The 25,063-nt window shown below is 47.1% G+C and overlaps 2 protein-coding genes across 2 annotated transcripts; both read left to right on the forward strand.

The window, feature by feature from the left end:
* Window positions 1-767: 767 nt before the first annotated feature.
* On the forward strand, window positions 768-15,950 carry LOC308461675 (trans-1,2-dihydrobenzene-1,2-diol dehydrogenase-like). The gene is made up of 7 exons (XM_080978792.1): window positions 768-951; window positions 4,877-4,988; window positions 6,941-7,104; window positions 9,659-9,911; window positions 14,166-14,290; window positions 15,316-15,466; window positions 15,714-15,950. Exons 1-7 carry the CDS (start codon window positions 859-861, stop codon window positions 15,821-15,823), a joined length of 1,008 nt encoding a protein of 335 aa, XP_080834918.1. The 5' UTR covers window positions 768-858; the 3' UTR covers window positions 15,824-15,950.
* A 2,533-nt stretch (window positions 15,951-18,483) lies between these two features.
* LOC308460199 (trans-1,2-dihydrobenzene-1,2-diol dehydrogenase-like) lies at window positions 18,484-24,316 on the forward strand. The gene is made up of 7 exons (XM_080976280.1): window positions 18,484-18,774; window positions 20,524-20,635; window positions 21,783-21,946; window positions 22,091-22,343; window positions 23,218-23,342; window positions 23,827-23,977; window positions 24,063-24,316. The coding sequence occupies exons 1-7, from the start codon at window positions 18,682-18,684 to the stop codon at window positions 24,170-24,172; spliced, it is 1,008 nt and encodes a 335-aa protein (XP_080832406.1). The 5' UTR covers window positions 18,484-18,681; the 3' UTR covers window positions 24,173-24,316.
* Window positions 24,317-25,063: the final 747 nt, after the last annotated feature.

The raw sequence follows: 25,063 nt of genomic DNA on the forward strand, positions 1-25,063 counted from the left end.
TTAAGTCCAGTCAAAGGTGACCATGGGGTTGTGGCGCTCATCTCACTTTCAGGCCAAGGAAGCCGGCGTTTGTCCACAGACAGCTTTCCGGGTCATGTGGCCAGCATGACTAAACTGCTTCTGGCGCAACGGGACACCGTGATGGAAACCAGAGCGCATGGAAAAGCTGTTTACCTTCCCGCTGGAGTGGTACCTATTTATCTACTTGCACTGGTGCACTTTCGAACTGCTAGGTTGGCAGGAGCTGGGACAGAGCAACGGGAGCTCACTCCGTCATGGGGATTCGAACCGCTGACCTTCTGATTGGCAAGTCCCAGGCTCTGTGGTTTAGACCACAGCGCCACCCGCGTCCCTCCATGTAAGACTGTTTGCTCACTGCATGCCATAGGGAAGTTCTTCCTAACATGGCAGACTATGAAGCTCTGAAAGGTGTAGAGCCCTGTTGCCAGTGTTGTGGGGCGGCGGGAATTGTTCTCTCCCTAGGGCACAGGGTGGGGAACCTGCTGCCCTCCCAATATTGCTGCCCTCTAGTTCCTATCAACTCAAATCAGTGGGGCTAATTGTGAGGCATGATAGGAGTTGTAGTCCAGGAGGGCCACTGGTCCCCCAACCTTGACTTAAAAAAACCCAGGATACTGAGGCAGTGAGGTTCCCTTTCCTGGATTCAACCCCTGCCATTCCCTTCCCTATCATGAGCTTCTGCTGCCCCCTGCTGGCTCCTCGCCACTCCTGAGAGCTTTTAAAAGCAGCAAACTCTTAAACTGTTACGAAAGTTTCCCTCCTCGGAGCAGCTCACCACTCTGCCATTAGCCGTGTGCTGCTGCTTCCTAGATCTGCTGCCTCTCGCCCTCTTCTGCCATGGTGGTCACACGCTGGGGGATCTGCTCTGCAGGGAAGATCGCCCACGACTTCCTGGTCGCCCTGAAGACTTTGCCACCCGAGGATCACAAGGTAGCAGGGGTGGTTTTTGAGAGGGAAAGCACTTGGGCATCAGAAACCCATTTTCTATCATTAGCTTCCTGTCGGAGGAGGTGGCATCCCTGTGCTTGGGGTTTTGCCACCATTTCTCATAAGAAACAAGATCCAGTCCATGTTCCATGGTTGGGAGAACGGCTGTTCTCTTTGAAGCAGCTAGTCAGTCCACAACACAGTGGTACCTCGGGTTAAGAACTTAATTCATTCTGAAACTGTTCTTAACCTGAAGCACCACTTTAGCTAATGGGGCCTCCCACTGCCGCCGTGCCACCGCCACACAATTTCTGTTCTCATCCTGAAGCAAAGTTCTTAACCCGAGGTACTATTTCTGGGTTAGCAGAGTCTGTAACCTGAAGTGTCTGTAACCCGAGGTACCACTGTAATTACTGTATTTAAAAATAAAAGAGAATGCGGGAATAATGGGCCTCTGGCTTGATCTGATGTTCTTAAATGACAGGTTGATCCAAACTCATAGGTACTCACAGTTTCCTGTTCCATGAACCTTCTGCCAAATCTGAGACTTTCATCTCCTTGGGGCAACAGCTGTCTCTTGCTTAGGTTGTTAAATACCACATACAGTGCTATTTTTATAGAAAAAGAAGAGCCAGAACTCACCATGAGCGCCTCCCTTGTTCCATTATAATTGCAACGACACCCACATGAGAAATGATAGAACTGAGTTCTGGCAAGTTGTAGCTGAAAGAAAGCCCTGATGGTGTCTCATTCCAAAGACTTTTATGAACTGAAAGTGGAGATGCTATTTGTACTTTTCCTTGTTTATTTGTTTGTTTTCACAACAAATTTTTTAATAAAAGCTAATTTGATAATAAAAGGTACCGCATACAGCAGATAGGTGACTTGTGTTGGAGGACCGGGAGCTGGACAAATGCACAGAACCAGGAGAAGTATTGCTGGAGAGGGCTCTCAATAGCTGACCCCAACCCACCATCCCAGCTAGGAAATGATGAGATTTAGGTGGCTTCATGCAAAGAGAAATGAAACTCTGAGTGTGAGACTAAGTCTGTGTACACACCACACATTTAAAGCAGTTTCCGCCACCCCACACTGAAAAGAATCATGGGAACTGAATTTTACCCAAGACAGAATTACAATTGCAGCACTCTTAGCAAACTAAGGTTCCCAGGATTCTTTTCTGGGGGGGGGGAAATGTGCTTTAAATGTATGGTGCATATGCAGTCACAGAAACTAGACTGTCGCCATTTTCTTCTGAGAAACACATTTTTGTATGCCGCTTTGACTGATGTGCACATTTTTGCAAGCAATTTCTCCTGATATAATGCGTTCTTACATATATATAAAATTTTCACTGGTATATTCGTTTTCAGGAAGGGTTTCCCCTGATATGTGCATTGCTCTAAGCATTGTTTGGTTGGAGAACTTGCATCGCAAAATTCAGATATGTGCAACTTTTGAAAGATGGCTGTGGTGGAATCTACACACCACATGCTAAAAACATTGTGAAAATGCTTTTTTAAAAAAAATGTTTTGAAAAATGCATTGAATTTGCTATAGCTCACCACCACCACCTAGTGCCACAGTTGTATATTGCACTTTGCAACACATTCACAACGTTTTATTTGCAGCTGTATAGCCGAGTCCTAAGTTTCCATTCTCACGCTGTTTTGGAAACCGCAAATTTGATATATCTGGCTTTAAATGTGAACCCAATCACATTTCTCTTGCATCCCTACCCGGAAGTGACCAGCTTGGAAGACAGAAAATGAGTGGGATGGGGTTAGGCTCTGTGAACACTTTCAGCAGCTTTCTGTCCCAGAGATCTGAAGGGGGAGTTTGGGGCCTCAGAGGCTGCTTACAAACCATCCCTTTAAGGCACACCCACCCATGAATCCTGAGAACTGTAGTTAACCCCCTGACCTACAGTTCCTAGCACCCTTAACAGACTACAGTTCCTGGGATTACTGGGGGGGTGCGCTATACATTTTTGGTGTGTTCACAGCCCAAGTATTTTTTATTTTTTATTTTTGTTTAGTTCGAGATTCTTACATACATTATATTATCTCCTTCCAATTTTTAAATTTCCTGTACAATTTTTTCTTTCACTCCCTTCCCACCCACCCATATCCACTGGAAGGGTTCAAACAATTATCCTCAGCCACGGGCATAGCATCTTTAGTTTCCACCAAATGTCTTTTGTTCCAGTAGTTTCTATCCATTGAAGATAGGGGTTCCATCTGTTCCTTATCGTGGTAGACTTGACCTTCCACATTTCCTGTGACATGACTGCGACAATGTCCAACTGAATAAATTCAAACAAATAACTATTCCATGCCTCTACTGTCCATTTTTCTCTCTCTTTCCAACCTAAAGCTATCGTTGCCTTTCCCGCTAAAATCATAGCTTTGAAGGTAAGCTGGTCACCTTTCTCCATAGCCGTGTTTCCAGGTATACCCATTGTCATGAAATCAAAGTCTGTTGAAAGCTTCACTTTAAAAATTTCATTAATAACCTTTAGGATTTTATTCCAGAATTCCTTTACTTCTGGGCATTCCCAGCACATATGGGGAAACCATCCCTTGGCTAGTTTACAGTGCCAACAGTTAGAATTCAATCCTGCTACCATATTAGCTAGCTGGGCTGGAGTTCTGTACCATTTTAGAAAGAATTTTAATTCCAGCTCTCCACAGCCCAAGTGTTTAACCTGTGAGCCCCACCTATGGCGCAGGTGCTGGATCTGGAGGCATGTTTGCAGACGACTTCTCTTTTTCATTATTGGTTGCATGCACTGGAGAGTGTTTGGTTGACTCTGTTTGCAAAGTGCTTCACTGTGCCTTGTGCGTCGGTGTTTGTCCTAGAAGGAGAGAGGGAGGCAGCTGTGGGACTGAAGCCCAGAGCTTGTGACCTCAATTGGCAGCAGAAACTTCCTCTCAGCTTCGAGAAGACGCCCTTCCTGGATTGCTGCTCCCTTTCTGGCCTCTCTAGGAAACGGCTCGCGCTGGAACGTAGTAACCCTTCTCACTCCTTTGGTGCCAAGGATCCTTCTACACAGGCACTTGACTTTGTAAGCAGCCTGGCAAATATCACAAATGGGTTGTTGGCCACATCTTTAAAACAAAAACAACTCTTCAGATTTTCTCTGGAAAGGGAAGACAATCCTGTTCACAAGAAGCTGGCCTAAAGCTCGCCCGTACAGTGGTACCTCGGGTTACATACGCTTCAGGTTACATACGCTTCAGGTTACAGACTCCACTAACCCAGAAATAGTACCTCGGGTTAAGAACTTTGTTTCAGGATGAGAACAGAAATCATGTTCCAGCGGCGCAGCGGCAGCAGGAGGCCCCATTAGCTAAAGTGGTGCTTCAGGTTAAGAACAGTTTCAGGTTAAGAACAGACCTCCGGAATGAATTAAGTACTTCACCTGAGGTACCACTGTATTGCATACCCTCCAAATGTCCCTATTTTCCAGGACAGTCCCGGATTTACAGAAGCCGTCCCGGTTTCTGATTTGATCCTGGAATGTCCCACTTTTCCTTAGGACGTCCCTATTTTCACTGGATAAATGTTGGAGGGTATGGAGTAATGGAACCCCTGAGCCAAGGAGATAAGTAACTATGCAACCTTTAAAAGACATCTGAAGGCAGGTGTCTGAAAGCATCGGAAGGTATATGGCTTCGTAAGTTCAGCTGAGCCAAGGTCAAGGGACTTAAGGGCAGCTGAGCCACAAATCAAGCTGTGGAGACAAAGATCCACTGGATCCTAAAATGCTCATCCTGGTGGATCCTAGCCATAGGATTGCCCCCTCAATAAGGGGGTGGAATGGGTTGGCATTTTGATACCTAAGACATAATGCAGGCACTATAAGAAAGTTGCGGGGGGGGGGGGAGGATGAGTTCCTGCCCGTTAACTCTTTCTTCTCCTCCAGGTAGTGGCCATTGCTTCTCGCGACCTCAGCCGGGCTCAGCAATATGCCAAGATCCACGGCATCCCCAAGGCCTACGGCTCGTACGCAGAACTGGCGGAGGATGCTGATGTTGGTGAGCTGCCTTCCCTCCTCAAACAGGGCTGGGGGACTCGTGGCTAGAGAGAGGGCAACTCCCATCATCCTTGACCATCCTTGGCACTGCCGGCCGGGACTCATGGGAACAGGAGTCCAGTGACATCCGGCAGGCCCATCCTTGCCCCCAAAACTGAGTTCCCACTTCTGTGAGTATAAAACTTGCTTCCCAGCCTTCTTCCAAGGGCTGCTGGGGAGACCTGGGTGGTCTTCCAGGGATTCAAGCAGGACAATCCCAGCTCTTTCTGGAGATGTCAGGAATTGAACTCGGGTCCTTCTGACAACGAGCTACTATGGCCTTTCCTTCGAGGCAGCGCTGGGGTCTTTCCAGGTGCTGTGACCTCACTGTCTGTCCAAGGCTGATGCCTGATGCGAAGCGTCTGCAGCCTTTCTCAACCTGTGGGTCCCCAGATGTTGTTGGACTACAACTCCCATCACCCCTTGCTAGCAAGGCCAGAGCTCAGGGATGATGGGAGTTGTAGTCCAACAACATCTGGGGACCCACAGGTTGAGAACCACTGCCTTAGGGCTTGTGCCTGCCAGCTCTCTTACAGACAATGCCACATGGCTACTACAGGATGATAAAACAGGATCTGTCCCCTGAGGAACACTGGTGCCCTTTGTATCCTTCGCTTGCAAGTTTCTGAAGCTTTTTAATTATTATTTTTAGGAACAAAGGATCTATTGAGGTGTCGTAGCGACACACTCCTTGGAAATATAATTTGTGGCCTTTCTAAACTCTCCTCAGAAAGAAAGAATCTGTTATCTATGTGCCTCACCACTTTTTGCTACATCTAAGAAAAAGCTTCTGTGCTGGTGAGCAGCTGACTCAGCAAACACGGACATATCAGGCTCATCTGATTCCCTCCCTTCTTTCTGCCGAGGTTATCCAAGGTTATGTTGGGAGCCAGCAGGAGCTTGAGATGTGGGGTATTTAATTGGTTACCATATGCACAATGCGTAACGCTTGATTTGATTCCCTGTTGTATGAGGGGCTGGCACTCGTCTGTGCCAGGGGTTCTTTTGTTAGCAGACTGCTTGACAATAATATAGTGTGCAAAACTAAAGCAGACTTGGCTCTGTATACCTGAAGGAGGGTCTCCACCCCCATCGTTCAGCCCGGATGCTGGGGTCCAGCTCTGAAGGCCTTCTGGTGTTTCTCTCATTGTGAGAAGTGAGGTTACAGGGAACGAGGCAGAGGGCCTTCTTGGCAGTGGCACCCTCCCTGTAGAATGCCCTCCCATCAGATGTCAAACAGATAAACAACTATATGACTTTTAGAAGACATCTGAGAGCAGCCCTGTTTCAGGAAGTTTTTAATTTTTGATGTTTTATTGTGTTTTTGTATTTTGTTGGAAGCCACCCAGAGTAGCTGGCGTAACTCAGTCAGATGGGCAAGGTACAATTATTATTATTATTGTTGTTGTTGCTATTATTTATTTATTTATTTCCAACATGCATTGACCTTCCAAGTAGAGCTGAGACTGGGTCACGAAAAGCAAATCAAAAGAAGCATGGAGACAAGATATTTTACGATAGCCAGTCCTTTCAAGCAATACCTCTATTGTTAGCTTGAGAACAACATTTCAGATTACCCTATGCACCCTGCAAAGTTTGTTTTTTTGTTACCCAGTTCTTTCCCGTAGCCATTAGGTGGACTGTGAGTCTGATTCACTTTAGCACACTTTAGTACTGTCAGGTAGTCTGCTAACAAAAGACTTCCCTGCAAGGACTGCCCAAATCGTGGAAATCGCTCCTGCCTCTTGACATTGGCAACAAACACTCAATACTCATGGGGCATAAAAAAGATTATCTGAACTGCACAGAACTAAGTAGGCAGGTAGAATCAGGGTCTTTTCCACTGTCTCTCGCCCACCCCCCATTTCCTGCTGGTCTTGGCTATGTATTCACTCTCTCAAATCTCTGTTACAGATGTGGTCCACATCGGGGTGGTGAATCCATACCATCTCCCTACCAGCCTCCTCTTCATCCAGGCTGGGAAGAACGTGCTGTGTGAGAAACCGCTGGGCATGAACACCGCAGAAGTGAAGGCCCTGGTGCAGGCAGCTCGGCAAAAGAACGTCTTCTTCATGGAGGTACAAGGCAAAGGCAGTCCCCCTGAAGCAGAGGCAGACTTAGGGGATCACAACCGGCCCATCCACACTGGGTGCCAAGCCTAGAGGGCATTGCAACAACGATGAACAACGGCAAGCAAGAGGCGGAGGGGGGCGAGTGTTGGCATCGCACAGCGGCATTCAGCGCCGCTGGAATTTCAAAACCCAATGTCCACCACAGCCTGTTGGTTCACATATAATAATAATAAAAATAAATTTTATTTATATCCTGCCCTCCCCAGCGGAAGCTGGGCTCAGAGCAGCTAACAACAGTAAAATGATAAAACATTCTAAAATCATTTCATTATAAAATTAATTCCAATCAAATTAATGGCAACCGTTGGGCTAGAAGTTCTGTGAGGATTGCCAAAGGAGGGAGTCAGGCTGTGCCCTGGCCAAAGGACTAGTGGAACAGCTCTGTCTTGCAGGCCCTACGGAAAGATGTCAGGTCCTGCAGGGCCCTAGTCTCTTGTGACAGAGCGTTCCACCAGATCGGAGCCACGGCCGAAAAAGCCCTGGCTCTAGTTGAGGCCAGCCTAACCTCTCTGTGGCCTGGGACCTTCAAGATGTTTTTGTTTGAAGACTGTAAGTTCCTCTGTGGGACATACCAGGAGAGGCGGTCCCGTAGGTACGAGGGTCCTAGGCCATATAGGGCTTTGAAGGTTAAAACCAGCACCTTAAACCTGATCCTGTACTCCACCGGGAGCCAGTGCAGCTGGTATAGCACTGGGTGAATGTGATCTGGCAGCGAGGATCCCGTAAGGAGTCTTGCCGCGGCATTCTGCACCCGCTGGAGTTTCACCAAACCATGGCTTAGGGCTTATCCACGCTTACTTTTCCTCTGCTCTTTCCAAGCATGGCCTGCACTTTAAAGTTCCACGTCCAAGCACCCGTTTTTTTGGCTTCCCCCACAAAAACCCTCTCTTTAAAGCTGAATCAGAGCAAACGGCAACCCATGAAAGACTCAAATTGCCATTTGCTCCAAATGAGCACTAAAGAACGTGTTTTTCTCAGGGAAAGCTCCAGGGCAAAAAAAAAAAAAAGGTCCCTTGGACATGGAACTTTAAAGTGTGGACCTCTGCCTGGAAAGAGCAGGGCAAAAGGTAAGGAAGGATAAGCCCTTAGTGCCAACTAGCAAAGGTGCAACTTCCTAGAGCGGAGATCCCACTCTTGCCTAGGTCCTTCTGCTGCCACATTGCTGTGAGCTAAGCTACAATTTGCCTGAGCATTAGAATCAAATCCAGGGTTGTGGTTTGTGTGGGGGAGTGGTAAACAAAGAGTAAGCGTTGCAGCTCATGCTTTGTCTGGAGCAAACTGTGAGCCTGGGTTAGGACATAATGCTAAATCAAACCATGGATTAGCCCCATGTAACACAGCAGCAGCAGCAGCAGCAGCAAGACCAGGGGAGGAACATAGCAGCTGCAGTCTTTACTGTGGAGTCCTGTACGTTTGCTTCTTTGCGCTAAACCATGGTTTAGCTTAGCATTATGTTCAAACCAAGTCACTGGCTATGTTTGGACGTGATTACAAACCATGGTTTATTGTGGTGTGAACCAGCCTAGCCTCCCCACCTACCAGGCTTAGACATCTTTCCCCCTTGAACATTTGACTCCTGTTTTTGATTAATTGCCGCTCATTGCATCATCTGCACTTATGGTTTGTTTGAAGCAAGCTTGCTCCAAACCATAGGTTACAAAACTGACTTGTTTAAACAAGCCATAGTTAAACTTAGCTATGGTTTAGGGTTCAAATATAAACACTAAACTGTGGGGAATTCAAATGGGAAGCAAATCTAGCCACCCTGGAGGCGGGGGGGAAACCCTGCTGGAAACTAGACCCCCAATGTTCTGGCATTGCTTGTGGAAATGCTGTTTCTTCTGGCCCAGCACTAGAAGTCCAAAAGGGCTGGCAGCCGGTTGCCAGCATTCGAACCAACCCTTCTACCTGCTGCCCTAACACAGCCTTCCCTAGCTGCGTGCCTTCCAGATGTTTTAGACTACAACTCCCATCAGGTTGGCCAATGGTCAGGGTGATGGGAGTTGCAATCCAGCAACATCTGAAGGTTCAGCCATTCTTGGCATCAAACCCCCCATGTTCTTAAGCAGGGGTAGGCAACCTAAGGCCTGGGGGCCAGATGTGGCCCAATCACTTTCTCAATCTTGCCCACGGACGGTCCAGGAATCAGCGTGTTTTTACATGAGTAGAATGTGTCCTTTTATTTAAAATGCATCTCTAGGCTATTTGTGGGGCATAGGAATTCGTTCATTTCCCCCCAAAAAATATAGTCCGGCCCACCACATGGTCTGAGGGACAGTGGACCGGCCCACAGCTGAAAAAGGTTGCTGACCCCTGTTCTTAAGACTATCAAAAATGCAAACTGAGGGTTTTATCACTGTATGCACAGCTTGAAGAATAATTTTTTTGCCTTGCTCGCATCTTTATGGGGTTTCACGTAGCTTGTCTTAATAAAGGACTAGCTCTGGATATTCCCCCCGCCCATGTGCCAACATGGCTACCTGCAATTTTTGTACGCCAGGGTCTGTGGACACGTTTTTTCCCTGCTTCAGAGAAGATCCGTTCCTTGCTCAGCCAGGGTTCCATCGGGGATGTGATGGTGTTACATGCTGAATTTGGGAGCCCGCAACTCTCCATCCCCAGATGTGTGGAGAAAGAGCTGGGGGGAGGTGGCCTTCTGGATATTGGCTGCTATTGCATCCAGTTTGCCTGCATGGTCTTCAATGGAGAGAAGCCGGAGTCCATTCTGGCCTCTGGATTCCTGCATGATACAGGTGAGTACTTGGCTGGTCACTTTCCTTGTCAGGGGAAGAAGTAAGGCGTTTCAGAAATTGTCCATCAAGGAAACCAAATGAAAAAAAGGGCTGGTCCAAGTCATGAGACAGAAAGTTCCTACAGTATTTAAGGTGCCCTCCTTAAATAAATATCTTCTTCTTCTTCTTCTTCTTCTTTGGCGATCATTCATAGCCAAGTATGATTCACTGGGCAACAATTTTTTACTTTTTGAATGTTGTCTAGATTTCTACAATTGATTTAGGGTATGTTTGCACTGCTGAATCAGGAAATGGCATCCGTTTCTCTCCATAAGGTCAGGTTTTTGTGCTATGTTGATTTGAAAAAAATCAGATCTTGTGACAAAATCGATTACATTTTTGTGGCATTATCAGCTGATTTTTGTCAACACATATCATCCTAAATATGTTTTTAAGAGAAAAAAATGTTTTTCCAACAACATATATTGATTACCAGATAGAAACAACTGTATGGTGGGCATTGATCAAGGTAAGTACACATAAATTGCATGTTGCTTCACCATTTTTCAAACTTCAGGGCTTGAACTTCCGTTTCTTGGAACTCCTGGAATGCTCAGCGGCAGGGAGGTCTCTCTTCAGAGTCCAACAGTAGTCAGCCAGCGACTGCGTCCCAGCGACCCTGATACCTGGTCTCCATCTCTTTCATGTCCTGATGGAATCTCTCCCCCTGCTCATTGCTCATTGAACCCAGGTTCTCTGGAAACCGGTCCATATGTGAAAATAGGTAGTGCATCCTGACGCTCATGTTGCAGCCCAGGTTTCTGAAAGCAGTCAGCATGTTGTTGACAAGTTCTGCATAGTTTCTGGCCTTATTGTTGCCAAGAAAGTTCTTCACTACCAGAACAAATGCCTTCCACGCTTCCAGTTCCACTTCGTTCATTGTGTTTCCGAACTCTGGATCTCTGATGAGCTGACGGATCTGAGGACCGTCAAAGATGCCAGCTTTCAACTTCTCCATGGTCAATCCTGGAAAAGCCTGGCACAAGTAAGTGAAGCAGTCACCATCCTTGTCCAGAGCCTTGGTGAACTGCTTGATTAAGCCGAGCTTGATGTGCAGCGGTGGGAAGAGTATTCTGTCTCTGTCCACCAGAGGGTCGTTGATGATGTTCCTTTTTTTGCAAGGCACCAATTCCTCCTGCACAGGCCAGTCCTTCTTCGTGTAATGCTGAGCACGGTCCCTACTATCCCACATGCACAGACAACATGGGTACTTGGTGAAGCCAGACTGTTGTCCCAACAAAAAGTTCACCATCTTCAGGTCAACACAAATAAACCACTTATGCTGATCATAACCAATTTTCTCCAGCACATACTTCACCGCTTCATAGTTCTCCTTCAGTGTAGTCGAGTGAGCCAGGGATATAGAGGCAAACTGGTTGCCGTTGTGTAGCAGAACACATTTCAGTGATTGCTTGCTGCTGTCAATGAACAGTCTCCAATCTTTGGGTTCGTACTGTGGCACTCCAAGCTTGAGCAGAAGCTGCGCAATATCTGCACAGTACACCAAGTCCTTCTCTTCCGAGAAAAAACAGAGGTACTCTTGATGCCTGTTGCGGAAGAAGCTGATGCGAGCACTGTTTCCTATACACTTCGTGGGGCGGCTGCCCCATTAACTTAGTTTTGATCCCCCAACTTTATGCTTTGCTGCACCAATTTATGGAAGATTTTGAGGTTTTATGAATTCAAACTGATCCCTTTTCGACATAATCACCCAGAACTATCAGACCTGAATACTTCTTGTCATTAAAATAATCATTTCCAATCAAAACAATTATTCGACATGGCATTTTACCCCCACCAACTTCTTCTAAAATGCTCCACACAAGCGTACATGTGAACAAAAACGTAAAAAAACGACATGTGGCCATAGCTCAAAAACTTGACCTGATTGAGCAAAACCAATGTGATTTTTGGATTCAGCGCATCAGATTCGTCCCAAATCAACTGAAAAAACGCAGACAATAAATTTGTTGTTGACCAGTGTTATCTTCCATGAACATGGTTTTAACAGTGAGTCCGTAAATGACTGTGGAGGCCAATTCTGGATCCACACGTCCTTCCACAGTGGGGACATAGGTTTCCAGGTGGGAGTTGATCATGGTGAGGGTTTGCCAAACGTGCCTTCCTCCTAGCGTGTCTCCCTTTTGTCTTGAGTTTGAGCGTCTTCAAAACCCGTGACACCTTTGGTAAAGGCTGTTCTTCAATTGGAGCGCTCACGGGCCAGTGTTTCCCAATTGTCAGTGCTTACACTACATTTTTAAAGATTTGCCTTGAGAGAGTCTTTGAACCTCTTCTGTTGACCACCAGCATTACACTTTCCATTTTTAAGTTCGGAATACAGTAGTTGCTTTGGAAGACGATAATCAGGCATCCGCACAACATTACGAATCCAATGAAGTTGGTGTTGAAGAATCATTGCTTCGACACTGGTGATCTTTGCTTCTTCCAGTACACTGGTATTAGTTTGCTTGTCTTCCCAAGTGATGTGTAAAATTTTTCAGAATGTGCTCTTACATACGGGGAGAAATTCAGCACAATTCACAAAGTCAAATCTATCAAATCCATATAATATAAGAACTAAAACACAGTCATGTTTCTAAACTCTCACTTTCCCAAATTTTACAGTTGACAGATCCTTCCATCCCTGTGTTTCTCTGCTGTCTCAGGGTAGTGCTAGCAGGTTTGATTTTGCTGTGGGTGACAGAACATTGCTTGCTTATGGGATTCTTTTAATATTTATTGCCTATTACAAATAGACAAGCAGAAGACAAGTGGGGACAAACTGCAGGACAATAGATCCACTATGTCACATCTGTTCCCCACAGAGGCCACATGCTTTCTGCCATCTCCCTGTCTCTGTCCCTCTTTCTTTCAAACTTCCCTTTGCTACTTCCTGTCTCTGACTGTTCAGCCAGAAGAACGTCTTCTTCTCCAAACTCTCACGGGGATCTCATTCACAAGCACAAAGAGTGCCTCAGATTTTAAGAGACTGTCTCCCAACCATTAGCTGACAAAACAAGATGATCCTGGAATCTGAGCCAACAACCCAGAAAGGGAAAGAAAAACAAAAGGAAAGGTCAGCCAGGAGCTGTAATTACATTTTACTGAATCATTTGCTGCCTTTTTAAAAAATGGTGTCTCATTCTGCTGCCTGAAGTTACTCATTTCATTTTGCCCAATGGTAGAGCTGGCCCTTCTTACTGGGGAAGGAAGGGGAGCAGTACGGATGTGGAGGTTGGGATACCTTAATTCCCACAAACAGATGAAAAGAACTGAGGAGCTACACTAACGATGAAGATGTGGAAATCCAGAAGATGCACCTCTTTGACACCTGAGATGCGTTCCTTCAGAGTCCATCAAATTCCTGTGACTATAATCTGTGACTATACTGTAAAATGTTTTCAATTTTCAATTGTTGTCACCTGCCTAGGACTTGCTAGTGAAGGGCAAGTAATATATAGGATGATGATAGTAGTAGTAGTAGTAGTTGTTGTTTTGACACACTATAGAAACTTCTTTTTGCTTCGTCAAACTTTGGGCATATGTCAGGGAACTGCCATCAGTGCCGGAGGGAGAGAGCAAAAGCCAGAGGGATTCCAGAGAGCGTCCAGGGATCGGGAGAAGCAGCCCATCTTCTGGGGAAGAGAATCAGCGTAGCACCAGTGGAGAAGGGGGGCAGATGGGGGAAGCGGTGAGGCGGTCCCATGACTCCTTGCCTGGGACCAGCGGGGAGAGTAGGGGTCCTCCGTTGCCCACGCCCTCCTTGCGCAGAAGGCTTTCACGCAGAGAGGGCAGGTGGAGACTAGGCGTCAAGGAGCTTCTTTGCTGGAAGAAGTTTAAGAAACGCCCACTGACGGATTCTGCCAGCGACTGAGTCAGCCATGGGTGAGTGGCGTCCGGACAGATAAGGTTTACATAGGCAGCCAGGCCAGGTGTTCGCACCCAGCCAGGGAGATAGTTGCCTGCTTACACACGAGCAACCCCTTAGAAACCTTTACAGCATAGTTTGGTTTTTCTCCCCACTGGTGAGCATTTATAATCCCTGCCTCTGTTTTTCAGCCTGAGGGGGGACAGAGTGGCAGGTTTGTGCTGTGATGCTAACATTTAAAAGAAGAAATAAAAACTGCTGAGGTGTATCTGTGAGTGGGTGCCAAAGAAGACTGAGGGCAGGAGAGGTTTTTTTCCAGTGACAGTCTTGTGTTTTGTTTTCCTCAGGTGTGGACAAGACCGTGTCAGTCATCCTGAACTACTCAGGAAATCGCCAGGCTGTCCTCACCTGCACCATGACAGCCAGGATGCCAAATCGAGCAAGCATTAACGGCACCAAGGGCATGATCGAGGTAACTCCTAGTTTCCAATCCAGGGGCTAAGGCGGTCTGAGGGGGGAAATTGCACCTGGTTTGTTAAGTTGTGGATGAACATATTAGACGACGCAGCAATTCTTCAAACAGTTCTTGTTTATTCACAAGCCAGAACAGAATTGAACTGGAGGGTTCAGCCAGCCTGCTTATATAGAGCTCCACTACAACGCAACAGTAACTACTTTCTGTAACTATCCAATCACTGAACGTCACTTTCAGTCCCTTATTTGCCTATGTGGACCTGAGTGAAAACTATGTACAGTATCCCCCTGCTGGCCCAGGGTGAGAACTTCGGTACATAACATGGTTAGAAATGTATTTTTTCAACCCTGACCCCCCTCCCCCAATATTGTTGGACTACAACTCTCATCGTCACCAAGCATTGGCCAAACAGGCTAGAGACGATGGGATTTGTAGTCCAATAACATTAGGGGACCCGGGGTCAAAGAACAGGAATGGAGGCAGCCCTGTGCTGTAATCCGAAATGGACTCCTTAGCTGGAAAGCAATGTCACATTTAACTCTCATATTTAAGGCACTATGATACCACTTTAAACAGCTGTGGCTTCCCGCAGAGAATTATGGGAACTATAGTTTGTTAAAGGTGTTGATAGGCAACTCCCAGAGCTAGATTTCCTAGAGTGGTTTAATCATCTATCCGTCTTCTAAAGGAGAAATGGGAAATATAGCTCTGGGAGGGGAATATGGGGTCTCCTGACAGTTCTCAGCATCCTTAGCTCCCGGAATCGTTTGGAGGAAAGCCATGACTGTTTAAAGCTTCCTTACATGTAGGGTGTGTGAATATGGCCCAAATGTTGTAATAGAAACACTTTATATGTGAAGAAGGGCATTCTAGGCAGACAGGGAGAAGGAAGCAGGAGCTAGAATAATACAGGGTGGCGTTGTCCGTTTTCTTTGAAGGTGGCTGTGCAAAGCCAGTTTTGTGGCATAGGCAGGCGCACACACCCTCCCCAGTTTTCTCTCAGTTCCCTTGCTTCCTGCCAGATTCCATCTCACTTCTGGTGCCCAACCAAGTTGGTGGTCAACGGGGAGAGAGAAGAGTTTCCCCTGCCTCCCCCGTCCCAGAAAATGCACTTCCAGAACAGCACCGGCCTGCGCTACGAAGCGGAGCATGTCCGGCAGTGTCTCCTCAAAGGTAACAGTTCGAAACACCGCTGACTCACTTTTATTAGATTGCCTGGGGAGAAATTCAATAAGCCACGTTTTTTAAAAACAAACTGGAGGGAGTAGAGTGAGAGAAGGGGGAAAGTTTGCTTCAAAACCAGCCTTTGGGACTACATCCACTGGTCCAGGTCCCCCAGTGAGCTTCCTGGCCAAGTAGGAATTTGGAAACCTGTTGTGTGTTTTTTTAGCCTTCTCTCCTACCTTCCCACATCTTCTAGGTTTGAAAGAAAGTCCCATCCTGACACATGCGGACAGCGAACTGGTCAATTCCATCCTGGAGGAAGCTCGCCTACAAGTGGGTGTGTTTTACCCTCAGGACAAAGTGTGACACACACTCCATTACCACTCCCCCTCCTGCAAGACCCCATATTCAGTTTCAAAAAATAAAATTGCATGCAGATGGACTTCAGCTGTGGTACAGACATGTATGGCCAATAAAGCAAATCTTGCCAGTTTTGGACGGTGAGTTATTGTGTCATCCAAGGAGGCCTGGATAGGGAGTGGGAGAAGGGACTGGGAGCATGGGCAAGGGGAGAAATTTGGAACAACGGGGCTGGGAATAAGGGTTGTGGGACATGGGGAGTGGAGGGGTTAAACAGCAGGCCAGGTATTCCCCAGCTTAAGAAGGGAGGCAGAAACACAGGATAAAACTGTCCTAAGAAACCAGTGGTGCTCAAGTTGTCCTTCTGCTGGGTTTGGTGATAGCCTTCTTTTACATTTAAGTACAGTGGTACCTCAGGTTACGCACTTAATTCGTTCCGGAGGTCTGTTCTTAACCTGAAACTGTTCTTAACCTGAAGCACCACTTTAGCTCATGGGGCCTCCTGCTGCCGCCACACGATTTCTGTTCTCATCCTAAAGCTAAGTTCTTAACCCGAGGTACTATTTCTGGGTTAGCAGAGTCTGTAACCTGAAGCATCTGTAACCTGAAGCGTCTGTAACCCGAGGTACCACTGTAATACTTTGGTTTAAGCAGAGTGGGATTCCTGAATGTGCATTTAGCCAGAATTCTTTTTCCTTTTTTCTTTTTTTAACGTTCATTTCATTCCACTGTTTTAAGACTGAGAGCAGGAGAGGGTTAATAGAGCCAGAAGGACTCATCTTTTTTTTTTTTTTAGTGTCTAGCAGCAGGCCACACACATTTTTGTTAGGGAAATTAAATCAAAATTAAGGCTAAATGGTCCACAATGGACTGGGCTGTTTCCAGATGTCTGTTCATTGGGTATAAATCCTGATTTGTTGGCACAACACGTGCACAGAAGTTATACATCACTTGTGTCACCTCACTTGTTCCATTCTGCATTCATCAGAATTAGCATGTACAATATTTTTACGAAGTTATACAACATATAATGACATTATATAAGTATCTAGTGGTTGCTAGATAGTGCGACTTTACGTCACCTTTCCACGATCAAACTTTTTGCAGCAAGTGATAGAGAAATGTACAGGATAACAACCGCTAGATGGAGCTGTCCTATAACAATGCACAATTGTTATTTTTTGAAATCAAGAGGAACGCTGAATAATTCTGAAGCCCATCTGTTGGTCACCAGAAAGGCAGCTGAGAAGGCACAGGGTGGAAATGTGTCAGGCTGTGAGAGCCTCAACCGCTCCAAACACCACTGCACAAATTCCACACCCCGTGGGTGGAGAATAGCAATAAGAAACTTCCACACCTGTGGAGTTTGCGCTATTCCATTCTTTTCCTTTAGAAAAAAAAGGTTCCTTCCAGTGTGGGAACAACACAGAACAACACAGAAATGGGCAGATGACAAAAGGGCAGCTGTGTTATGTGGAAACACACACACACTCACACGTGTAAAATGTTCTCGAACAAGGCATGATCATTCCACATTAAATGCATTGGATTGTGTCCAATTAAGTCATTGTGACTTCCTCTCCCACAATAGAGCTTCGTCTCCTCTCGCTGGGTGCCCACCAAATCTTCCCTAAGAGTGCAGATGGGGCTGGTGGAGGAAGCAGAAGGAGCGGGGGGCGTTGCACAAGCAGAAGTCACTCCATGAGCTCAATTATTGGATTCAAGCCTCCCCTCTGCTGTTTGGTTGCCATAGTGTGCATAACAATGCCAGTCCATATCTCCCACCACCCTCCAGTTTAATCCAGATATACCCTTTCTAGAAAAAAATAATCTGAGAAACTGGAACAAAGGAACAAACCACAGCCTGTGGCCAATGACCTGTTTGTCTCACTGACCCATTTGCCAATGAAGCCCTGAAGTACTCCTTCACAAGGTGCCCAGTTAAACTGTGGAACTCAGCGCCACATGAACACCATTTGGTCTGAATCCAGCAAGGCTGTTTTTGCAGAGGGGCCCATAGCTCAGTGGTGGAACATCTGCTTTGCATGTCCCCACCTTCAATCTTTGGCCTCTCCAGGCAGGGGTGGCCCATCCATGAGGCAAGGTGAAGCCACTTGCCTCAGGTGGCAGATCTTTGCCCTCACCACTGCCGCAGCACCGTCGTCCTGACCGCTTCGTCCTTGCCACTGCGGCTGCATTGTGGTGGCAGCGCAGGTGTGCCAGCAGGAAAGTGAGGGGCCCGGATCTGTGGGGCAGGGGATAGCATGGGGGAGCTTTGCCCACAGTGGCAAAACATCCTGGGATGGCCCAGTCTCCAGGTATGTGTGGAGAAGACTCCTGTCTAAAATCCTCAGGAGACGCTGACAAGTCAATGTAAACAAGGCAGCTTCCTACATCCCCTCCAAGTGTCCCAAGATTTTCCAGGGACAGTCCCAGTATTACAAAAGCCACCCCACCCCCAGATTCTGATTTGATCCCAGAATGCCCCTATTATCCCTGCTGGTTTTCAGAGCACCCAGACACAGATCTTTATGGGCCTGTACCTGGAAAGAGCAGGGCCAAAAGTAAATGTGGATAACTCCTTGTCCAACCACTTCCCACCCCCCAAAATTGAAGCCCTCTTAAGATACCTGGCTCCTGGAATAACCCCCACATACATACCTGTGCTGTCCCTTCTCATTCTGAGGGATTTGCTGCCCCCTGCTGGTTCTCTCGCTCCATAGCTGGCCAGGTGCCCAAGTCCAGAGTCCAAGCTTCACGACCGTTGACTGAGGGGCAGCGGTCCTTTCCCTGCGCTAGAAGCCACACCAAGCGCTGCTTTCTCTGTCCACACACAGCGCCTCTCTCTCTTCCTCTCTGCTACCATGACAGCCACCCGCTGGGGGATCTGCTCTGCTGGCAAGATTAGCCACGATTTCCTGGTGGCTCTGAAGACTCTGCCACCAGAGGACCACAAGGTAATAAGTGGAGCACAGACCCAAGATGGATGGAGGGGGGCTATTCCCACATATGGAACTGAATGGGAAGCTCAAACTGGGAAGAATAGAATAGAATAGAATAGAATAGAATAGAATAGAATAGAAAAGAATATTTATACCCCGCCCACCTGGTTGGGTTTCCCCAGCCACTCTGGGCAGCTTCCAACAAAGTATTAAAATACAGTGGTCTATTAAAATACAGTGGTCTATTAAAATACAGTGGTCCTAGGGCACCTAGGACCCCCAGGTCCTCGGGAAAGAAGGGAGAACTAGAATTAAAGAGACTGGGGTCTCTGGAGGCCCAGATGCTACATCAGAGGTGGGGAATCTGTCGCCCTCCTGATGATGTTGGACTACAAATCCCATCATCCCTGACCATTGGTTGTGCTGGCTGGGAGTGATGGGATTTGGAGACCCACAACATCAGGAAGGCCAACAGTTCCCATCCCTGCACCAGATCACTGGAGAACGCAGGTGGTTCTGTGGTTTCCATTATAGATGCAGAAAAGATACGACTTCAGGCAACTTGCAATTTGAAAGAATGCAGCAGGGCTGGCTTTAAGGAAAGGGGGAATTTGGATTCCTTTATTCAAGAATTTGTAAACCTAGAGGCTCTCCCTGGCCTACTAACTAGACGCTCCTCCAGATGACCTATTTGTTGAGCATTCATCCTGATTTACTGGTACTTGTGCAGCTACTATTCACCAATAGCTGGCAGGTTCTGTCTGATCTGGGCAGTGGACCTCCCATCCATAGTTGCACTAGCCCAGTGGTTCTCAAACTTTTTTCTCTGGGCCACTCTTTCTCGTGCCACACCAGATTTTTTAATGATAAGGAATATGTTGGAATACAAAAATAAACAAGAAGCCGTGCTTGATTTATAAGAACACAGCTGCTTCATGATAAGATTGCAGGACATTGAAAAAGTATAAAACAACGCAGCTGGATTGCTCTGGCCCCTAACTCAGCTGGCAGCCTCCCCTGGGATTCATCTGGCAGTGGGACAAGCAGTCACAGACCCTCCAAATGCCCCTATTTTCCAGGGATGTCCCTGATCTAAAGAAGCCGTCCCGGTTTCTGTTTTGATCCCGGAATATCCCACTTTTCCTTGTTGTTGTTTAGTCGTTTAGTCGTGTCCGACTCTTTGTGACCCCATGGACTAGAGCACGCCAGGCACTCCTGTCTTCCACTGCCTCCCGCAGTTTGGTCAAACTCATGCTGGTAGCTTCCACTTTTCCTTAGGATGTCCCTATTTTCATTGAAGAATTGTGGAGTTAACCGACCCCTGAACCGTCTGAAGGCAATCCTGTATAGGGAAGGGTTTCTTAATGTTTTATTATGTTTTTATATATGTTGGAAGCTGCCCAGAGTGCTGGGACAACCCAGTAAGATGTGTGCAGGGTATAAATAGTAAAACTATTATTATGGGATGGGACGTCCCTATTTTCATCGGAGAAATGTTGGAGGTATGCAGCCACAAGTCTCTATACAATGTCTAATCCAGTCGACAGCACCAGGAAAAGCAGATAGGCTTTGGGCTTGATCCAGTAGGCCAGGTCATGTTCCTGGCTTCAGATGGAGGAGGACAAGCAAAAGGCCCTCTGAAAATAATAGCTGCTCAGTCTGGCCAAGCCTTTCCAGAAGAAGGTGGTCTTTCTTGTGCTCCAGTCCTGTGCTGTTTTAGGGTCACTCTCTGTTCCTCTGTCTCTTGCCCCATCCACCTCCCAGGTGGTGGCCATTGCTTCTCGTGAGCTGAGCCGGGCACAGGAATATGCCAAGAACCACAGCATCCCCAAGGCCTATGGCTCTTATGCAGAACTGGCTCAGGATCCGGACGTTGGTGAGAAAGCTTCCTCGAAACCCTGGGGACATCGGGAGGGAGGAAACTGCCTTGTTCCAAGTCAGACCATGGGGTCCCTCCAGCTCAGTATGGTCTACACTTGACTTGCCCCATCTGGAGATGCTGGAGGTGGAATCTTTGGATCTTCTGCATGTGCAGCAGATGCGCCACATCTGTCCCCCAAGGGAGAGGGGAAATCCCCCTCTAGCGTACGATGTAAACTGGGTTTTGGAATGGGAACATCATCCAACAGGGGTGGAGAAGCTTTTCCAACCTGGGGGCCACATTCCCTTCTGGGCAACTTTCCAAGGGCCACATGCCCCTGGTGGGAGGAGCCAGAGGCAAAAGTGGGCGGAGCAACCAATATGCATGTTTACATTTGTACAGTAGAGCATTTTCTGTTGGGAATGGATTTAACTTTGTAGGTCTAGATCTAAACCTCCTATCCCACATGCACAGGAGAAATAGAAAACATGCATTTGTGATTTTGGCTGCAAACACCACAGTTTCTACATAAGCTCTCTCACCCCTTTCTGTTCTCTTTCCAAACAAGCAAGAGGCATTGTTGGAGTTCAAGGGCATATTCCAGCAAAGCAAAACATTGAAGGAGGGTGAGAAGCAAGGTCATTGAGGAGTGGGGCTTGAGGCAAGGGGGCTCAGGGAGGAAAAGTACCAAGAGCAAAAGGGGAGGGGAGATGGGCAGGCCTGGAGAGTCTCCCCAACCATTCAGACTCTAGCTGCATACATTGGAAGCGCATTTAAAGCACAAGAATCCTGGGAACTGTAGCTTGCTAAGGGAGGTGTGGTATACAGTGGTACCTCGGGTTAAGAACTTAATTCGTTCTGGAGGTCTGTTCTTAACCTGAAACTATTCTTAACCTGAAGCACCACTTTAGCCAATAGTGCTTCCTGCTGCCGCCACGCCGCCGGAGCACGATTTCTATTCTCATCCTGAAGCAAAGTTCTTAACCCGAGGTACTATTTCTGAGTTAGCAGAGTCTGTAACCTGAAGCGTCTGTAACCTGAAGTGTCTGTAACCCGAGGTACCACTGTAAATGTATGGCTCAGCCTCTTTCTCAAGATAAATGTTGACTGTGGCTGAGCTCAGGAGCGAAGCTTTCCTCCGGACTTCCCTTTCTTTTTGCAGATGTGGTGTATGTGGGAGTGGTGCACCCCCACCACCTGCCAGCCACCCTCCTCTTCATCCAGGCTGGGAAGAATGTGCTCTGCGAGAAGCCCCTGGGCATGAACGCTGCAGAGGTCAAGAAGATGGTGCAGGCAGCTCAGGAAAAGGAGGTCTTCCTCATGGAGGTAAGAGGCAGAAGCGCTCCCTGAAGGCCAAAGGGGTACCATATGGAACTGATGGGCTTTGGCCTGGCATCTCCAACCCCTGCAAAGGGAGCACGAGCCCCTGGTGTGGGGCAGCAACAGGTGAATGTTCTGATTTGTCCTCAGGCTTGCTGGACCCGCTTCTTCCCTGCTTTGGAGAAGATCCGCTCTCTGCTCCATCAAAGGACTGTGGGGGATGTGTTGGTGGTTCAAGCCGAGTTTGGTGTCCCTCTCCTAACTGTCCCCAGGGTTGTGAAGAAAGATCTTGGTGGAGGCGCCTTACTGGATATTGGTATCTACTGTGTTCAGCTGGCCTGCATGGTTTTTGATGGGGAGAAACCAGAGTCCATTGTGGCCTCGGGGTTCCTGCATGAAACAGGTTAGTATTGGGTTGGTCCTGGTCGCCTCTAGAGGTCAGTATTTTGCACCAGGGATTCAAGGGTATACCAGATACAGTGGTACCTTGGTTCTCACACTTAATCCGTTCTGGAAGTCTGTTCTAAAACCAAAGCATTCCATAACCAAGGTGCGCTTTCCCATAGAAAGTAATGTAAAATGGATTGATCCGTTCCAGACTTTTAAAAAGAACCCCTAAAACAGCAATTTAACATGAATTTTACTATCTAACGAGACCATTGATTCATAAAATGAAAGCAATAAACAACGTACTGCAGTCACACAATCAATCAGTCAGTAGCTGGACTCGGTTCCACACAGTCACAAATACAAAGCAAAAAAGCCGCAAAAACAAAAACGCAAAATAAATAGCAAAAACAGACAGACCTCAGGGTAACACTCAAAGCGGAAGCGTAACACTCAAAATGGAGCACATTCAACTTCCCAAAAAAGTTTGCAAACCAGAACTTACTTCCGGTTTTGCAGTGTTTGGGTTCCAAGTTGTTTGAGTACCAATGCATTTGAGAACCAAGGTACCACTGTGGTAAGGTCACAAATATAAGCCACATTTTAACTTTTCATGACCCAAATTTGTTTTTTTTTGGGGGGGGGGTGAGTGCGGATTATATTTGGGCCAATGCAGTACTTAGTAGAAAGGCTGCATTGTGCTTTAAATGTATGGTGTGTGTACACAGCCCAGTTGGTGAAAGATTGCCTTCAGGGGTATAAAATGTGCAAATAGGTCCAGACTAGGTAGGAAAAACAAGATCTCAGTGTGCAGTGGATGCAGAATATGATGTGCCTAACACAGCCTAACTGGCATGTGGATATGTCCACTGTTGCTTGTTTCCCCCAAGATGTAGATAAAACAGCTTCAATCATCCTGAACTACTCTGGCCAACGCCAAGCTGTCCTCACTTATACCATGATGACCTGGATGCCCAACAAAGCCAGCATCACTGGCACCAAGGGGATAATCGAGGTAAGTCCTGGACCACATGGAGAAGGGGATACACTTTGCATCTTCCTGGAAACAAAAGGAAGCTTCAGGAGGATCACAATCCAGAATTCCGTAGGCTCCTCTAGCGACCTAACCTCATCCCTTCCTGGTCAAAAGGGTAAGGAAGGACGGTTTGGGTGGGTGAGGGTAGGAGAGAGAAGAGCACACATACACACACACATATGTGTGTATCTGGAGACCGTGGAGTTAAAACAACAACAACCACCAGGTAGAAATTTATTTAGTTTGCACATTTTGCACTGAATGGAAGAATCAGTTTTTGACCTATGTGCAAAATGTTGTGGAAAACATAAATGTCAGCATAAGCACGGCCCAGAGCTTCCCTCCTGGGAAAGTTTGAGCCCCATAACTATATCTTTACAAATGAATTGCCCAAAATAACCCCTTTCTGAGAGTTCTAGAGCCTGTTTTGGTATATGCTTCCTCTCACAACTGTGTTCGGCAGATTCCCGGTCCCTTCTGGTGCCCAGGAGAGTTGGTTGTCAATGGACAGAAGGAAGAGTTTCCTCTTCCTCATCCTTCCCAAAAACTGTACTTCATCAACTCCACTGGCCTGCGCTATGAAGCAGAACACGTCAGGCAATGTCTCCTTCAAGGTAAAAGTCTTGGGCACTCCTGGGCAGACTGTGTGCAGCAGCAGAGCATCTTGACTTATTCTCCTTTCTCTTTCCTCTCCCTCAGGCCTGAAGGAGAGCCCCATCATGTCTCATGGAGACAGCGAGCTTCTCCACTATATCCTGGATGAAATCCGTAGGCAGCTTGGGGTGTCCTATCCTCAGGACCACGCATGACCCATTTCAGGCTTGATTTCAATGGCCTCGCTCATACATGCGAGGCGGCAGCTAGACCAGATTTTACTATTAGAAACTTCAGTCTGGTGGATTTGCAACAAATGTTGATTGTAAGCTTTAGAATAAAATGCAGTTAGATGCGAAGGGGTCGTCTGCTTATTATGTGAACCACACCCGCCATGAGATGTCGATTTATTTAACGTTCTGTAAATAGAAGCCTACGATTTGTTGTGTTTTGCCTTTTTCTGAGTTTTGTAGCCTCTCAATTTTCTCTCTCCAAATTTGGCATTTTAAACTTAAGGTTTGGAGCTGGAGCAGGTAAAAGATTCGACTCAACCCAAACAGGAGTTGCAGGAGCCATCAATCAGCTGACCAGTGGTGCCGGTAAAGACCTGGGCTTCGAAAACCCCAACCAACTGATCATCAGGTCTTGTAAAGTAGGGAGCCTCACATGACCTGAGGATCAGCAGATTGAACTTGCCAAGTGCTAAGCATGGGGCTTGCCGGGGCCTCTGCATAGTGATCTGCAAGCACTGACCATGATTGTCAGCATTTTGCAGGCTGTGCCTTTGTCCGCATACATTGTGCCAGTATGCGGACAAAGCTGATATGCTTGGTTAGAGTTTAACCATTGCTGACATGTCAGGGAACTGCCATCGGTAGGAAGGGAAGTGAAAGGGCTCACACAGGTTGGGAGAGACTCAGCAGCTGAAGAGGGAACCAGTAGGGGGAGAGGAGCTGAGCTGAGGGAAAGTGAGCTGGAGGGATGGCTCAGAGACACTTCCAGCGAAAACAGTGGGGAGGTTTCAGGACCTCCTGTAGGGACACCCACTCCTCGCCGGAAACTGTCACGCAGAGAGTCCAGAAGACGTGTTTCCGTTAAGGAGCTTT

This window comes from Podarcis pityusensis (assembly GCF_964106645.2).
Source record: "Podarcis pityusensis genome assembly, chromosome: 13".
Classification (NCBI taxonomy): Eukaryota; Metazoa; Chordata; class Lepidosauria; order Squamata; family Lacertidae; genus Podarcis; species Podarcis pityusensis.

Bases quoted from the DNA above. Each gene is read 5' to 3' on its own strand.
- LOC308461675 (XM_080978792.1), top strand. From the start codon at position 859: ATGGTGGTCACACGCTGGGGGATCTGCTCTGCAGGGAAGATCGCCCAC. The intron at 4,989-6,940 runs GTGAGCTGCCTT...TCTCTGTTACAG, and splicing joins GGCGGAGGATGCTGATGTTG to ATGTGGTCCACATCGGGGTG. The intron at 15,467-15,713 runs GTAACAGTTCGA...CACATCTTCTAG, and splicing joins CCGGCAGTGTCTCCTCAAAG to GTTTGAAAGAAAGTCCCATC.
- LOC308460199 (XM_080976280.1), top strand. From the start codon at position 18,682: ATGACAGCCACCCGCTGGGGGATCTGCTCTGCTGGCAAGATTAGCCAC. The intron at 23,343-23,826 runs GTAAGTCCTGGA...TGTGTTCGGCAG, and splicing joins GCACCAAGGGGATAATCGAG to ATTCCCGGTCCCTTCTGGTG. The intron at 23,978-24,062 runs GTAAAAGTCTTG...CCTCTCCCTCAG, and splicing joins CAGGCAATGTCTCCTTCAAG to GCCTGAAGGAGAGCCCCATC.